The sequence below is a fragment of the Gaeumannomyces tritici genome, assembly GCF_000145635.1.
Source record: "Gaeumannomyces tritici R3-111a-1 unplaced genomic scaffold supercont2.5, whole genome shotgun sequence".
In the NCBI taxonomy this organism is placed as follows: domain Eukaryota; kingdom Fungi; phylum Ascomycota; class Sordariomycetes; order Magnaporthales; family Magnaporthaceae; genus Gaeumannomyces; species Gaeumannomyces tritici.
In genome coordinates this window covers 1,096,047-1,112,436 of record NW_008804549.1, presented here as the reverse complement: position 1 = coordinate 1,112,436, position 16,390 = coordinate 1,096,047, and the positions used below count along the sequence as shown (strand labels likewise).

Below are 16,390 nucleotides of genomic sequence, written 5' to 3'. Positions count from 1 at the left end.
GGGCCATGAGGCGGGCGGGCTGGCAGCTTAATAGTACATACTGTAAGCTGTTGCTGGGACCATGCTGTACGCTGTTGCTTGTGTACTTTGCGAATCCTCGACTTCAAATTCAAACCCGTTCATGGCTCATATTTTCAAGTTCAGCTTCATTGTTCATTCGTGACACCACTGTTGGCATCTGATTTATTAAACGTGTCTCCTATTCAGTCGCTATGGGATAGCGGTATGCGTAAAGGACAAACACATCGCTATGCAACAGGCATCAACTCCCAAGAAGCATACAAGGCCTCCTCACATGAGCAGACGCCAGAGACCGAGCATGAGAGCCGCAAAACCAGTGCACAGGCCCATGAGCCACTGCAGGGTCTGGAACTTGACCTGCTCGAGCTGCTGGCGCAGCGCGGCCGCCTCCTGCTCAATCTTGGTCTCCGTCTCCTTGATGCGCAGCTCCTGCGACACGGCCTCCTCGCGGATCCGGCCCTTCTCGAGGTTCAGGTCCAGGCGCACGCTGGCCTGGGTGCGGCCGATCTCGTCGCGCAGGCGCGAGTTGAGCTTTGCGATGTCGTTTGTCAGCCGCTCGTGCGCGGCCCGCGTCGTGTTGGACTCGGTCGAGTCGGCCGCCAGCAGCTCGCTGCGCAGCTTGGCAAAGTCCACCTTTTGCGTGTACGTCGCCTTGGCCGCGTCCTCGCGCGGCACCATGGTCCGCGTCAGGTTCTGGATGCTTTTGTGTGGCGAGGGAGGAGGGGGGGTCAGCGGTGGGAGAGCAGAATGACGGGGGAAGGGCGAGTATTGCACCCCCTAGAAGTGCATGCGTACCTCTCCTCGATAACGTCGTTGAGCACCTTCATCATGGCGACCGACTGTTCCTCGGTGAACCCCTCGCTCTGGAGGCGCTGCACGAACTTGAGCGTGTCAAAGTGGTGGTCCCGGCGCACCGGCGCCGAGGCGTGGAATCTCCTCCTGCCCAGCGCCGTGCTCTGTTGCTGCTGCCGGAGCGTGGCGCCCGTCCTTGTCGACCTGGGCCGCGCGCGGCTCGGGCTCGGTCCGCCGCTCGCAGTTGAGTAGAAGGGCCTGCCGGGGCCCGCCCACGGCCGCTGCTGCTGCTTCTCGGGCACGCGGCCGCCCGGGAGGGGCATCCCGAGGGATCGCCGGCACATGACCGCGCCGCTCCCCGCCGCCGCCGCCGCCGGGGCCTGCCAGCTGAGGCGGGGGAGGAGGAACCTCGGGAGTGTTTGGAGCGCGCTCATGGTCGCTTTGGTCTGCTGATGGCTGGATACCCAAGGCATGTGAGGCCGGCAGCGGGCGTTATGGCGGCAATTTGTCCCTCAATCTCGGCCATGGCATCGCGCCCCGGGCGGGACTCTGAGAGGTGACGTCTGTCGTGTGGAGCAGCGAACAACGCACGTGCGTCTGCGTCCTCCAATTGAGCTGCTTGCTTGGGAGGTCTGTGGGGGGGTGCTGCAAATTTGTTCTGGCCTCAGGCAAACAGACTCCATTCCACTGGAGCACAAAACTCGGTCGAAATTTTTCGCTTTTGGGATTTTTCTTTTCCTTCCTTTCTACCATATTGAACAACGCATTTATTCACATTCTCGAAAATCACAAATCCGATCCGGAGGCGCGCGGATCTTCCGCAGTCGCCCAGGACGTCATCGACAATTTTCGAACAGAATGGAGAGGAGACACCAGCGCACAATCTTGGGTGCGGCGCTTTCCTTGTCCCCTCCGGGGGGCCAAGGTGGGAAGGGTCGCAATGATTGAACGTACAGATGCCGTGCATGCATGTAATCAGTAGTGCTGGCCGGAACGAGGTGGATGACAGACATGACATGACATGCTTTTTTTGCTGCGAGTGCCTTGGTATTTCCTGCCTTGATGACAGACGTCAGGCGCAGCAGCAGGCTGCATCTTCTGCTTGCTTGCTTTTCCGTCAGGTGCTCGTCAGGTGGTTCTCGGACGACACCCGGGAAGGAGATGAAGGAGGCTTTGGTTGTCCTTCACCGCATCAACGGCAGTTCCAGATCGATGGCACGCCCAGGCCGGGTCTGGGCTCGGGATCCCGAGATTGCTCAGGAGCTTCGACGTGACTGACTCCTGCCGCGGCCACGTCGCTCGCTCCCTTGATCATTGATGCCCTGATCCCTGCCGAGGTTGCTTCGAGGCTATCTGGTGTCCGGCCTTGGAGCTGGCTCTTAAGATCCCTGTCTTGCACGCCCCGGCGGCTCACTCCCTCCCATGACAATCCCATGACAACCATGGGAAGCCTCGAGGGCGAGAACGCCCGTTCGGCCTATAACCTTTTTGACACTCGTGGTCGTTCCTGATGTGCCTGTGGCAGCTAGATGACATCAAGTCGGGTTCCGAAAGGCCTGACCCAGAGATTCTAGAACGAGCATAAAATTTTACGCCCAACGGGCATTCCCGTGCACTTTATTGAACATGGAAAGTGGCACAGACAGGGGAGAGCCACCGAGATCGTCCAGATTCTCAGATATTTCCTTTTCTTTTTGTCCTTTCTTTTCGCTGTCCTACTTCCGTTTCGGTCTCGATCAGCGCTTCCATAGCCTCATGGAGAAACCGCCTCAGACATCTCTATCCAGGCGCGCCCCCATGCGGTCGTATAGCTGCCCTGGTTGAGCAGCCCCGGGTGCCCAGAGTCAGGAACCAACTCGCGAACGGGCGGCCGTGCTCTCTCTCTCTCTCTCTCACCGAAGAGGGAAGCATGGACAGTCGAACCACCCGGGCGTCTCCCCTCCCTGCCATTTTCATAAGACAGACCCGGGATCCATTGCTCCGAATCAGCATCGATGAGGGGAGAAGGATCGATCCATTGAAGGGATAAGCCTGGCGCGTTTGGCGTACAGTGCCGGCCGTTCTCTTGCGCATACGAGGGCGGGCGGCAAGACAGCCGCAAATGGCCACAACCTGCCTGAGGTCAGCAGCCAACGACGGCGCAGCACTGCTACCTCCACCCGCCTGGTCGGCCTTGGCTTTTGAAACCCAAACCCGCCGCCGAGATGGCAAAAAAAGGACGGGCCATGGCATGGAGGCCCGTGGGCGGCTCTATTCCCCAGTCGTCCCGCCCAGCTGCTCAATTGCCCAATGGCAGGGCCGGGGCTAGCAATGGGAAGGGAAAAGAGCTCCTGTTCGCCCGGGAATACGGTGGCGCGGTGGATGGGGACAGGCGGCTTGGGTTGCCGTCGTAGAGTTCCATCGACATCGCCCATTGTAGCCCGACGACCCGAAAGGCACACAGTGGGTGTTTCACAAACGCCAATCCCTCCCCCCCCTCACGCCCAGCACCCATCACCCATGGGCAGCTGAAATCCTTCCGATGGATGGACGCGATTTGACGGGCCGCGGAAAGTCGAGAACCTGGCACCCCTGGCTTGGATGAGTGGTGGCCCACCTCCACAATCCTGAAATCAGGTGACCGCGCGACTGTGGGGGCCGCCCGGGGCGGGGTAGACGGTCCTCAATTGTTTACAATCGCGTCTCAAAGCTGGGACGTCATTTGTTTACATTGCCTAGTGTGAAGCACACAAAAAATTTCGGTATCCGGGGAGGACAAGGAGCGAAAACGCCCCGGAACCACACTTTGGGTCCTTTTGCCGGCCGCATTTGGTGGGCCGTCATATCTACCGAGAGACGGGCTCAGAAGCACGAAATCCGGGTCGTTGCGACTCTTTGAGACGAAACTTGATTGAATGCATTTTGCCTCCCTTTTTCGCCGGCTTCGTTCAAGGTCTGGTCCAAGGGGACGACGTAGGAGTTATGCAGGTTGCCATAAGCCAAGGCGGCCTTGTCTGCCTGCTGCTGCGGGCACTCTGGGGGTGGAAGGACTAGGGTCGGTAGGCGACTCCACCGGCGTGCCGCCCGCGCTGCTGCTGCTGCTGCTGCTGCTGCCGCATGCTCTCAAACCGAGACTGCCCTCAATTATGCGCATCCTTTGATCACGCGCAGCTCACTCGCAGCCCGGGGACCTGGGCTGGGAAGAGCGGGGCCCAATGGTTCTATTTTTTCACCATCGAGGTGGCGGAACATGGCTTAGCTAGCTCAACCCTCTGTCCATGGCACGGCCGTACGTGCGGAACTGCCGAGGCAAGAAAACGCAAGTAGCAGCAGCGGCAGCATCAGCAGCCGGGAGGACGAGTCGCCCGGCTCGACGCACGCTCTTCTTGCCTGTCCCCTTGCGCTGATAGGCTCGCAGGCTATGCAGCAGGCTATGCAGCAGGCTAGGTCTGAATCCGGCAAAAATACGCAAGCTCCATGTCGCCATGTCAGCCCAGATGGGTCCCAGAGTTCAAGAATCCGAAAGATGGTGAGGGGAGGGATGGGGAAAAGTGGCTGAGACCCGACGGACTGATGCGGTTGGCTCACAAGCGTATAATCCGTTGGTTTCGCCGGTCACTGAGCTTTTCGTTCACTGGCGCCCTTTGTGCCTGGAGCTGCCCACCGGTTCGTTTCTCCACGGAGCGAGGGAGGAGGGGTAATGGATGGAGGGTGGGAGAGCAAAAAGAGATGGCGTGTCTGTAGGATAAAGATAGCACTGGGCTGACACCCGTTTTCTTAGAGTGAGGGGCTGCTGCTAAACTAGCACGCCAACCGATACAGACGCCCACCGGTTCCCAATCCAAAGAGGGGAGCTTGGGTGTTCGCAATCAATCCGAGCTGAGCTTTAGTCGGTTACCAAGTCGCGCGCGCGGCCGGATCGAGCTCACGATAAAAAAGAAACACGGACTACGGGCTGTCATTGGCCGACGGACCCTTGGAAGCGTCGGGCGGCGCAGCCATCTGACATTACCATTACCACCCCTCATTGTGAGCCGTGAGCGGCTTTTTTATTTCCCCTCACTTGGCTCTGGGCTGCGTTGCTCCAGCTCCCGCCCGCTCTCTGGCCCTGAAGAGAGGAAAAAAGGCTGTCCCGTCTCAAGCCGCAGCACTCGTCATGCGATGCCGGAGGGTCCGGGCGTGGTTGGTAATGCTTTCTTTCTCCTCTCCTCAAGCCTCCATCTCGGCCATTTTTGTCTGCCTTGCGACGTTTCCTTGGTGCCGCGGCGCGGGAGCCTGCATGAGCATCGAGGCGGTGTAGGGTTTTTTCTGAATCATCGAGAGTGTGTGACTGCAGAAGCTGAAGCGGACGCCGAGAGGGGAAAAAAAAAAGCGCTTGCATCGCAAGTGGTGCGGGAGAGTTGTATGCCGAAACAGGGAAAAAGTAAACAATGGGCACACTTTTTTTTTTTCTTGGTTGCTTCTTGCATCGCGACACGCGTTGTTTTCTTCCTCGTCTCCAACCAACCACAAAGGCCCGTCTCCGTGGTTCCATTGTGGTTCCCATCCCTCACCCCCCTCCTCACCGGGTGTTTGCCCCTCCATGCGACCCCCATGACAATGACACAACCGATCGCGTCGCAGATGGTCGAGGGGTCTGGCCGGTTTCTAGAGGGAGGAGTGGGAGTGTGGTGGTGAGGGGCCAAGGGTGGCTTTTTTTTTGCTGCCCCTCCTCGGCCTGCCTTAGCCTTGGTTTTTTGGGGCCGCATGCAGGTGCTTCAATGCGACTGCATGGAGACCCTCGTGCAGGAAACAGTAAAACAGCCGGCCAGGCCACACAAACCGGAGGGAGGGGCACCAGGCCACAAGGCAGCACGGGTGAACGGGTAGACGGGGTGGAGCCTTTTTTTTTTTTCTCTCGCTCTTTGTTTCCTTGTCTCGCCGCACCGGCGTGGGGACGGAGGGCGCGGCGGAGCGAAGCACGACGCGACGGGGAACCTGGGAAGCTGGTTGGCTGGCTCTAGGATGACGTCGGCCGATTCGAACACGATCTTGAAACCCTATGGGGGATCGGTGCCGGGGGTGAGTTTCTGGGAGAGAAGAGGCGCTTGTTGTCACTGTTTGGGGCTTTTGTTTTGTTATCGGTCGTGCCATTTTCCAAGGCAGCAAAGGCCACACAAAAGTTCGCCGCCGGCCTAGCGGCAGATCAACTTTATGCGATGGCTGCACGCTGTGGCATGGCGGCCACAAAAGCCGACCAAAAACAAAGCGGTCGAGAAGCGTGCGCGCACAGCTGATTGCACGACGTCGTGATTGCCTGACATGGACCGCCATTGGAGGGTGCCGAGGGAGCATCGAGATAGGCTGGGCTGTCAACGCGGACCGAGACAGGAAACAAAAACAAAATGGCCAACTATTACCCAGCCTCTGATAATCAACTGACAGATTTGACAACAAGCCACCCCCTTTGTCCGTTAATTATTGGAAGCGTATATCAGATTTACCCGACTCGCTGGTTGAGGACGGCGCGGCAACTCATCGATCGATCCCATTCGCCACAGCCAGTTAACTGCCCGGGGGGCGCGCGCCAAATCAAGGCCGTCATTGACATCATTCGCCCAGGGAACCGGTGTATCTCGCGCCCGGCCTTGTTTGAGACAGGTTCAGGGCCCGTCCGTTTGTTCCATGCCGGCTGGCCGCCCTTTCCCATGCCCAGGAAGGCGGTCGCGCGGAGATTGAGCCCATGGGGCAAAGCCTGGGCAAACACTAATACCGGTATCGCGAGAGTACATATCGCGAATGCAGAAAAAGGGGATAAAAAAGATTAATGGCATCCGTGTGCGAATTGGCGTGGCCCATCTTTTTAATATTCCAGTTGTAACGAAGAGCCGAAGCTGGGCGGCGCACTGTCCAGCCGCTGTCCAGAGCAGCGTCCAAACGCGCCTTATTAGCTGGCTCCGCACGCTGCATCGTCGCCTACACCGCGCTGCACATTTCAATTGCCCTGGCGCGCATTATTACCGTTGGATACAGTGCCGCGGTGTGGACGCACAGGGCGGGGGGCCCTGCTAGCATTTTCAACCCGCGAGCACCAGACCGTTTATTCTTTTTTTTTTCTTTTTTTGCTGCGCGCCACAACCAAGGGTGCCTTGGCCCTTGGCTTGCCGGGGGTCCGTCTTCCCTTGGGCTGCACACCAAACACGCGCCCACAGAAACGGGCCCAAGGAAGGAAAGGCAAAAAAGAAGTCCATCATTTCGTGGTGTTCCCTGCACAGGCCGAAAAACTAGACCTCCTGGTTGGGGAATTTGTGCCGGCTCCTGGGTTGGGCCCGCGTGGTCGGCCGACTTCTTCTCCAGACCAGGGCCGCCGGCCTAAAGCTCGGCCGCCAACGTTTAGCGAAACATGTGAGGAAACATTTCACTGCTGTGCCCGTGCAAGATGGCACCGGATCGTTGCTGGAAAAGAAAAAAAGGACGGCGCGGCTTTGTCAAACCTGTCAGCCACGTTTGACAGCCCATTTCCCGTCCCAACAAGAAGCACAGGCTCGTAAAGCTCGAACGGGTCCAAGCTGTGAGCCATGCAAGCACACACCTCACGCACATACAAGCACATGTTTCCTATACTATAACCCGCGCTATACCTCTAGTCGGGAAAAGCAAAGTAAAAAAAAAAAATCAATATATTGTAAAATAAACTCGCACACACAATTCAAAACGTCTCTCCCTTACATCTCTGGTTGCTGCGGATCACGGCCAGCGCAGCGTGCCTTTCGCCCTTCGCTTATGAAAGGAACTGGAGTCGAGCTTTGCCGGTTTGAGGCATCAAATCACACCTTCGGCCCGCGGGCACGGACGGCGACATGCCATCGGGCCTTTGATCGGGGACTTTTTTCTCTCTTTCGGTGGGCTCCGGCCATGGGTGCGTGGTAGGCGGGTTGAGCAAGGGAGACGACATGAGCGGATGGGGCTAGACGAGAGAGAGAAAGAGGCGGCACAGAGAACAAAAAATGGAGGAAACAAAAAAGAAGCGACAACCCGATTTCGCATCTCCATTCGCTTGTGATTGGTGCGAGGTCTGGGGTAAGGGACCCCAAAGTGCGAGAGTGAGAGCTACCCCTTGCTCATGGATGCATTTGCCATCGACACGCGAAACAGGGTCCCGGCCCATCTTCATATCCGCCTTTTTTTTTTCGGTCCCTTTATCCCACCTTTGGGTTCTCGCCTCCACGGAAACGGGATGCCTCATGCACGCTTTGGCCCCTCTACCACATGTCCATCCCACAGACGGGGAGGAGCCGGTTTCTCGCGTGTTTTTTCGGAAGGAGAAAAAATAAAGGAGGACGAGGCCATAACGCAACGGGCAACCGGACACAGAGAATGCCATTCTGGAATGCTATGCTCATTTGTTCTTTTTGCCCGTGATTGCAGGGCACGCTCCCCTGAGCTGGAACTGGTCTGTGTAAAGCCTGTACTGTTTTATTTTATTCTTCCATGTTTTATTCCTCTATTATACCATCCCCTTCTTCGGTCGCCGCTTGGGGAACATTTTCCCCACCGAGCCCCAAATCTAACACCGCTCGCTCGGCCGGTTACCGTGACAAAAAAGGACGACGATCCACGCCTGCACCCCTTTCACATTGGATCTCCATTTTCGAAGGAAGAAGAAAAGCACCGACCAAAGAGGCGGTAAAAGAAAAAAGTTTGATTTGATAGTCGGGAACCGCCGGGCTAGGAATTTGGCACAATTTCTGCTTGTCCGACAGTGTCTGGGTTATGGTGTTTCTTTTTCCGGACGTCTGTTCGCGGGCTGCGGCATGGTATGCACTCAGCATACGCAACCTCGCCCCGACACGTGGTTTCGCGAACAGTTGTCTCTATTCTCTTCGCGCCCAATGTCACGCTCCTTTATTTTCAATGTGTGAAGAAACGAGAGTGGTGATCTTCCTGTTACGCGCCAGCAACCTCTCTTTCATTCTGGAGCGGCAAATCGATGTGCCCGTCCTCCAGGTTCTCGTTGGTCGAGTCGTCGCCCTGCATCATTTCACATCGCCGCGGTTACGGCACGACGCAACCACCGCTGTAACCCCAACGACGAACGGATTCGCATGGCCCGTCCCTGGCCCGTCCTCTGTGCTGAAAGGCACGAGGGGCCCCCTGCCTGCCAACGCACACATTTTGCAATTTGATGTGCCGCAGCGCGGCTGGCCCAGCTCCCGTTTGGGGAAAGCGTAACTGCCTATTTGGACTTTGGACCCAGCCAAGAGGGAGCGCCTAGGTGAGAATTGCGTGCTAGACTTTTTTTTTATTATCTCTTTTGTCCTCTGTTACCACGGACGCCAGGCCCGCCCTACAGGCTACCTACGCTACCCATCAAGCAAGATTTCCCGCGCGCTGCTAGGCTGACCCCCTTGCTTAATCGCCCGCCCTGTCTCAGCCGCCAGGGTGGGATGGTGGGCTCGGCCAGGGATTGGAAGCTACCCCTGCCATGTCGGCCGGCCAGTCAAACTGGATCGCCGTTCTTGTCGGTTCTCGTGAGTGGGCTGAGGAACGACTCTGGTCCTCTGCCTCCTCCCCTCCATCGTTACCCCTACCTCATCATCCCTGTCCCGGCTGCTCTTTGCGGTTGAGCTTTTTTTTTTTTTCTCTTTTTTTTCTTCCCTTCCACCCTTCCTGTCAAGGACCCATGCAGCTCGTCATGGGAGATGGAGGAGACCACCAATGAACCGGCCAACCAGAGAAGAGCGGATTACCTTTTTTGTTTCCTTCTCGGCCGGTCGACGGCCAAGCCTGACACGGTGGGCGCCAGGCCTGTGGATTGGGTGCTAGATGACGACAATGGCCGTTTGCGGACATCTGAGGTCGTCCTGAGACTGCTGGGCTCGAATGACCAGATCGGGAAGGAGGCTCGGCCAAATCTACTTTGCTGGTCGGGGCAGTCCGCCGTCTGAGGTGAGGCCGTTTGCAGCAACTTTGAAAGGCACATGGCACATACGAACAGCCAAGGGAGGGGGTTGTTCGTTTTTCCAGGTGAGCAGCAGCTCTCACCGTTCCCATCCGTCATCCCATGGATATGGTATGGGCGGGCTGGATGTCATTTGATAATTCGATAGCGACCATGACTACTGTACGGCTGCTGCGGGATCCATGGGGGACCCAACATGTCATCCGCCTGATGCGATGCAGCCCGCTGGAGCTTTGCAGGCTGCTTCATGACGGTGGAGTCTTTTTTTTTTTTTTTTTTTTTTTTGCAGGCAGATAAAATCCAAGTGACGCTTGCGGGCGGGACGCTCGGTGGTGCAACGGAAGCTCTCTTGTCCAGCTTCGCTGCGCTAGTGCGGCAGGTAGGGCCTTGTCCCTGGACGTGCAGAAGATGCATGCAGCTGCGCGGTCCCGTCGACTCTTGTGCTGCACGGATTTGCGGCATTGTCGGGGGAACGAGGCATGCACGCGCCGGGCGCGTTTTGCATGGTGGTATTGTGAACTTGAGTTATCCCAGACCAACGAGAGATGGAGGGCAGAGTCGGTGGAGTAAATCAGACTCATCAGCCATGTCTCTCAACCGCCGATCGAGCCTAAGCTGCCTCTGGGCGCCTGTCTCTGCTTCCCAAATTATCCTCCCTCAAATGTCTCAGCTGCGACTGGCAAACGAACCGAGCTAGCAACCGCCGGACGGGCGCCATCGAAAGCCATAATGCCTTGGCCTACCCGCCGACACACACCCGGCCCCTCCCCTCCATTTCGGGTGCCCGAGCCTGTGCTGAGCGCGTTGCTCCGTGAAAGCCGTCCAGAAGAGGCCGGATGTCGACATTATGGACTCAGCGGGTGCTGAGGGAGTCTGGCAACTCTGACAAGCAGACTCTGGCCAGGCTGACGGCCCTGAATGATTACGTCTTTGCGCATCAACGGCGTCGAAGTGCCTTCCGTAAACGTAGATGTAGGCCCGTCGTCGAAGAATGCAACTCGATTACGCCAGCCGGCGCCGTGCCCACGCACAAAAATCAGGGCGGCCGTCGGCCGGGCGCCTTGATTTGTTCGTGCCGGAAGGATGGGCATAATGTAAATGCGCGCCTTGGCCAGCCGGGACCAGACAGTGCACAAGAACAGGAAACGAAAAAAAAAAAATTACGATCAATCCAAGCAGAGCCCACACACCCGCTGTGGCCCGTTTCCAGCGCTTACTGGTGGGTCCTGGCAGCAGGCAGAGCAGGCCCCCCAGAAGATGAGAAAAGCAGGGAGCAGAACGGACAGGGAGCAGGGCGGCAGGGAGCCGGGCTTGACGAGGCAACCTGGCTCTAGCTGATGGCACTGGCCCTTGGGATTGGAAGTCGTCGCTTGGAGCGTCAACTGTGTACCAGGCGGCGTGCACTGTGGGCTGTGGTGTGTGGGCGGGCGGGAAGGGGAGGGAGGGGGGTCCAATTGAATCAAGCACACGCGAAGCTGGCCGCCGGCACGAACCAGGCCACGACCGAGCAACCGCTATCTCCCCTGACAACCTCTGGGCACCTGCTTCTGGGGACAGGCCCGGAGCTCAACTCGCCATTTTGCGAGCTCCACTGGCCGCACCACGCTGTGAATGCCTTGCTACTACTTCTTGACGGCGGTCCCCTCCATTCGCCAATTCGCTTGCCTCTCCTTCCCCCCTCAGCCCTTTCGTCGGACGGGACGAGGTTCGGAAGTACAGCCCCTAGCTCGCCACTGCTCTGCCCTTCGCCGCCAGACAAACGTCCATCGTCGACCAGAACAAGAAGAAAGCCTGCCAACGCTTTCTTCCTGCTTCGTTCGACCTTGCAGCGTGCGCATAAGCAACAGGACCACCCCCCCCCGGCCCCAGGCTCCTCCGACGAAACGAAGACCCCCCGGGAAACCCCCAGAGGATCTTCCTTTCTCTGCCCGTCCACCCCGTGCCGCGATTCGGATTTGCAGCAGGTGCAGAGAAGCAGCTCCCGCCAACAGCTCCCGAGCTTACAGCACCACACAGCGACCGCCCAGCAGCCCCCGCTTGTGCACCGCCGCCCGTCGTTCCAGCACCGGCAGCTACCACAAAGCCAGCGTCTGAGCACCCTAGCCCGGCCTGCCTTTTTGCTGCACCCACCCCCTCCCTCCCTTGGAATTCTGCTTCCAGGCCGCTCGTTCTCTTAACCACAGACTCGCCTCGATTCTGCCCTTCTCCAAGCGTGGTTGAGTAACGCATTGATGTCTGCGCCTTCGGATTACCGTCCCTAGCACCTCCTCTTGACCCGCCCTCCTCGGTCCCAGAGGGAACTCCTGCCGCACATCCCAGCCCGCCGCCAATCCACACCCCGGTCTCCAGCAATTCCTTGCCTGGTTGTACCGGAAACGGCAGTGCAGCAGCAGACGACGACTCATCATTCATCTACATCTACCTCCCGCCCTCAGCTTGGCTCTTGCTCCTCCACCGCTCGGTCTCTATCACCTCTCTGCTCTCGTACTGTGGTCGCAGGCCGGCACGGCACGTTCACTTAATAGTTAAACCACCACTCCCGAGCCGCCGCATTTGCTTGCTGGTAGCTCTACTCCCGGCGAGCCATCACTCACGAGACAAGACCACCACCACCATTATCCGCCCATCCCTACCGCTTCTAGGGACAGGCCGATTTTTTTTTTTCTTCACGAGGACCAGGACATCCCACGCTCACGTAGGCCAGCCATTCCTGACGTGACGCACGAAACGAGGTTACGGGAACGAACCACGACCACCCACATCATCAACCATGGAGGACTCATCACCCCTCGCGGCCATTCGCCGCCCCGCCGGCCCCCTGTTCGGTCACCGCACCGACGCTTTCCGTACCGACATCGGTTTCTACTCGCCCGAGAGCAAGCCGAGGGCATTCAACCTGCGTGAGCAGTTGGCATCCAAGAGGACATTCTTCAACGATGACTTCCTCAGGGGGTCGCCCAGCATCAGCCTTGCTGCGGACCTGTGCCAGAACTTCCGCATAGATCAGGACAGGAGGTACGTTGATTGGTTGGTTGCCACTAACACGCCATGACTCCAAATGGCGGCGTCGTGTGGGGAAAGCAAGCAGTCGCCGCCACTGAAGGCTAACCAATCGTGCCACCACCACAGTCCAAAGTTTCCCACACCACGCAGGGCACTGTTCACCTCCAACATGATGTGCGAGATGGGATCGCGTGGTAAGCCTGCCCTCCAATGTTACTGGGACGAAACATGGGGTGCCGGCATTTCGGGCCAGTGAAGGCGGAGCTTTTGTGCTGACAATGGGCAGACTACATTCCCTCGACGCCCATCATGGCTCCCTCGCCGACTCCCTGCGGCATGGTGGAGATGATGGACATCTCTCCTCTTCCCCATAAGATTCCCGCCGGTGCGCTTGTCGTTCCGGGTCCGTTAATCTGCGAGGTCGAGGTTGAGTCCCCGGTCCTGATGGAGAGTGCTGAGATCGAGCCCAAGGAGCCGTCACCACAGCCCGAGTCCGCCGAGCCTGCAGAGCCGGTGGCTCCTGCTCTGGCACCAGCTCCCGCGACGGCAGAGCTTCCCAGGCCGCTCGTTGCCGAGCGCAAGAAGCTCGCCGTCCGGCGTCCGTCCCTCACCAAGATGAAGGGTTTCTCGACCAGCAATCTGATGAGGAGTGGACAGCCCGACAACCAGCTCCCTCCCTTCAAGTTTGGCGGTGCCGATGCCAAGGTTGGCTCATCTGGCCTGAGCCTTAGCGAGTGCTTCCAGGTTTCGCCTCCCCAGGATCGCCGACCCGCGACCGCCAACAGCCCTATCGCCCACGTGTCGGGCCCCCTGCGCGCGCGCCCGCAGTTCTCTGGCCTGGCCAGCTCATCCAACATCACCCGCAACGGATCTCCCATCTCAAGCCACTCAAGGCGGCCCTCGAACCCCTTCATGCGGCCACGTAAGCAGTACCGTCGCTCGTTGAGCATGTTCGAGAATTCTGGCGACGTCATGAAGACGCGCAAGGAGGAGGCCCCGGCACCAACCCTCGCGTCCGTCATGGACATTGAGGAGCCCGCCGAGCTCGTCCTGCCGCACTTCTTCCCCGAGGGACAGACCGACAGCATCCCCCGCATCCAGCGGTCGACGCTGCTCGACGTCCTCGACGGTCGCTTCAATGAGCAGTATGACAGCAAGCTCATCATCGACTGCAGGTTTGAGTACGAGTACGACGGTGGCCACATCGACGGTGCCATCAACTACAACGACAAGGACCTGCTCGTGTCTCACCTGCTCAAGACGCCCATGGAGGGCCGCACCCTGATCGTATTCCACTGCGAGTACTCGGCCCACCGCGCGCCCCTGATGGCCCGCCACGTGCGCGCTGAGGACCGCACCGCCAACGCCGAGTTCTACCCTCGTCTGACCTACCCCGAGATCTACATCCTCGACGGCGGCTACAGCGGCTTCTTTGAGGAGCACCGCAACAGGTGCTACCCCCAGGCCTACGTTGAGATGGGTGCGGCAGAGCACGCCTTCACGTGCGAGCGCGAGATGGGTCGTCTGCGTCAGAACCGCAAGGGCGGCCTCTCGCGTGCCCAGACTTTTGCCTTTGGCTCCGGCGGCGTCCAGGACTCGCCCACGGCGCCCCAGCGCTCAGTCTCGGCCACGGCCACGTGCAAGGACTCGTCTCCCATGTCCATGATGCTTGGTGCCTCCCCCATCCTGGGCAGCGACAGGTTTCATGCTAGGCGTATGGCCTCGTACTGAGTCCAGCCGGGTCACCGACGCGAGAGCGTCTGTCCGCAGCTCTGTGGATTGCTTTGCCTTCTACCCAGACCCGCCTGAACGCCTGTCGGGACTAATATGCCCTCATCTCCTGATTTTTAGCTGCCTTTGCGTGTCATTGGTCGCTTTCCGCCGTCATCCCTCCCTGAGCTGTTTTATCTCTCCGTCCTTTCATCGCTCGACAAGACGGCGGCCATCGACCCCGGAGCCCGACTTGTCGCGGCGAGTCCTTCATGTTTTGCGCCGTTTTCGTATTTTTCTGTCAACCTGAGGCATTGGCATAGCATTTGCATTGGAACCCGCGCTCCCAGCATGCCCTTGGATCCGGCATCTGAGTGGCCTCTCGGCCGCGCTCTTTGGTTCTCTCTCTGTTTTATCTGCTTTTTCCAGCAAGCAAGTCACGTTATTGTCGCCATGTTGTGTTTTGCAACCCAGCACCTGCCGCCTACCGGAGCGACCTCGATCCTCGACCTCGTCGTCGCTTCGTTGCTATCCTCCCTCAGCAGACGAGAAGCTGCGTCTTTTCCTCTCGGCAACTATTGGCAATACGCCCGTCATCATCCCGTCTCTCTCTCACCCAACACTTGGGATTCTGTCTTCGCTTCTGGAGTTTATCGCCTGCTCTTGTTGCCAGCAGTCCTGCAGCAACATCTACTCGCGGCTCTCTCCTTGGTCTTTGGTAACAATATCAAGTCGCCTCGGCCACTTGATCGCACATCGAGACCTTTGACGACGTATCGCCATCTTTGCCGGCAAGTCAGACCTGCAAATCCGTCTAGCTCACGACACACCTGCGCCCCCGACAGTAGCTATCCAGTGCGAAGCTACTTGGCACAGAAGAGAAAATGCGGGCGCCCCTCAACCTACCTGAAGGGTCTGCCTACGGCGTCTGATGGCGGCCAACCCTCTCCTTTGTCAGCTGTCCCAACGCAACCGCCGAGCCATGGTGCCCCGGTTGCGCCTTTCCCGTAGGGGAACCCGAGTGCGTTCAGAAAAGGACATCTCGCCCTACCTGTCTGTTTGTCTTGTTTTTGGCCCCTATGCGGTCCTGTTGCGCTACGGCGCCTTTTTTTCTTGTACAAATATGTTCCCCTGTTTTTGCGGAAGCGAGCATGTGCGGGAAAGAAAATGGTAGCTCGGAAGGGGGTGCTACTAAGGAATTGGGTGGAAGGATTGTTTCCTCCCGCCTTGTATCTGCAGGAAAGCAGATTGGGCTGTGTGTATGGGACTTGGTTGTTGTTTGCGCATCTTTTCTCCCCCTCATCCATCATCACCATCATCATCGAGTCTGTTGTCAGCCCCGAATCAACCTTTATACCCAGAAGCACCAACAACACCTGCCTCGTCTTGTGGTTTCGAACCCCGTGGACACGGTTCAGAAATCAAAAAGACAGACCCAAGAAAAAGAACAAAAACGACATGACAAAAAAATAATAAAAAAGGACACTTATTTCAAAAGTGCTTGAATTGGATGACTTTGACACAGCGATGCCTTTTGAGAAATTGTGGATTGCGACATGTGATGTTGCCCCTGAGCGACTGATTCATGCTCAGGTTGCGTCGACACGAACTTTGGGACTACAATGCTCACGATTATTCGGGCCAATTACCTGCGCGCAATTTTTCCATTGATGTCCTCGACTTCACAAGGTGAAGCTTACCATCTACATATGTCAAGGCTCACGTGCAACACAAAGGCACGAACGCTATTTTACTTGGCCGTCCCTGACGAAGAAAGGAAAATGTTCTAGAGTCTGGCGAATGGGTTTTGTTGCTTTGTGTTTTTTTTATCCATTTGGCGCATTTTCTTTCACTACCTTCTCGCAGCACACACACAGTATAACAAAGGACACCAGGCAAAGCCGACACAATCTATGACATGACGTCAGGCAAAACTACGGCCCC

General features: G+C 57.9%; 4 protein-coding genes across 4 annotated transcripts; 1 reads left to right on the top strand and 3 right to left on the bottom strand.

Annotated features, from left to right (window-relative positions):
- Positions 1 to 93: 93 nt before the first annotated feature.
- GGTG_09365 (hypothetical protein) lies at positions 94 to 1,342 on the bottom strand. Its single transcript, XM_009227209.1, has 2 exons — positions 817 to 1,342; positions 94 to 721 (listed from the first exon to the last, which is right to left on the bottom strand). The coding sequence occupies exons 1-2, from the start codon at positions 1,284 to 1,286 to the stop codon at positions 292 to 294; spliced, it is 900 nt and encodes a 299-aa protein (XP_009225473.1). The 5' UTR covers positions 1,287 to 1,342; the 3' UTR covers positions 94 to 291.
- Positions 1,343 to 2,005: 663 nt separating this feature from the next.
- GGTG_09364 (hypothetical protein) lies at positions 2,006 to 2,257 on the bottom strand (the record flags this gene model as incomplete). Its single annotated transcript, XM_009227208.1, has 1 exon — positions 2,006 to 2,257. The coding sequence occupies one exon, from the start codon at positions 2,255 to 2,257 to the stop codon at positions 2,006 to 2,008; it is 252 nt and encodes an 83-aa protein (XP_009225472.1).
- A 1,681-nt stretch (positions 2,258 to 3,938) lies between these two features.
- Positions 3,939 to 4,279, bottom strand: GGTG_09363 (hypothetical protein; the record flags this gene model as incomplete). The annotated part of the gene is made up of 1 exon (XM_009227207.1): positions 3,939 to 4,279. One exon carries the CDS (start codon positions 4,277 to 4,279, stop codon positions 4,052 to 4,054), a length of 228 nt encoding a protein of 75 aa, XP_009225471.1. The 3' UTR covers positions 3,939 to 4,051.
- Positions 4,280 to 11,512: 7,233 nt separating this feature from the next.
- On the top strand, positions 11,513 to 15,957 carry GGTG_09362 (M-phase inducer phosphatase). Its single transcript, XM_009227206.1, has 3 exons — positions 11,513 to 12,748; positions 12,863 to 12,930; positions 13,023 to 15,957. The coding sequence occupies exons 1-3, from the start codon at positions 12,504 to 12,506 to the stop codon at positions 14,465 to 14,467; spliced, it is 1,758 nt and encodes a 585-aa protein (XP_009225470.1). The 5' UTR covers positions 11,513 to 12,503; the 3' UTR covers positions 14,468 to 15,957.
- Positions 15,958 to 16,390: the final 433 nt, after the last annotated feature.

What these genes read in the sequence shown, in the direction of transcription:
- GGTG_09362 (XM_009227206.1), top strand. Translation starts at nt 12,504, where the DNA reads ATGGAGGACTCATCACCCCTCGCGGCCATTCGCCGCCCCGCCGGCCCC. An exon ending in CGCATAGATCAGGACAGGAG is followed by an intron (nt 12,749 to 12,862) that starts GTACGTTGATTG and finishes CCACCACCACAG; the next exon opens with TCCAAAGTTTCCCACACCAC. An exon ending in GTGCGAGATGGGATCGCGTG is followed by an intron (nt 12,931 to 13,022) that starts GTAAGCCTGCCC and finishes GACAATGGGCAG; the next exon opens with ACTACATTCCCTCGACGCCC.
- GGTG_09365 (XM_009227209.1), bottom strand. Translation starts at nt 1,286, where the DNA reads ATGCCTTGGGTATCCAGCCATCAGCAGACCAAAGCGACCATGAGCGCG. An exon ending in AACGACGTTATCGAGGAGAG is followed by an intron (nt 722 to 816) that starts GTACGCATGCAC and finishes GCCACACAAAAG; the next exon opens with CATCCAGAACCTGACGCGGA.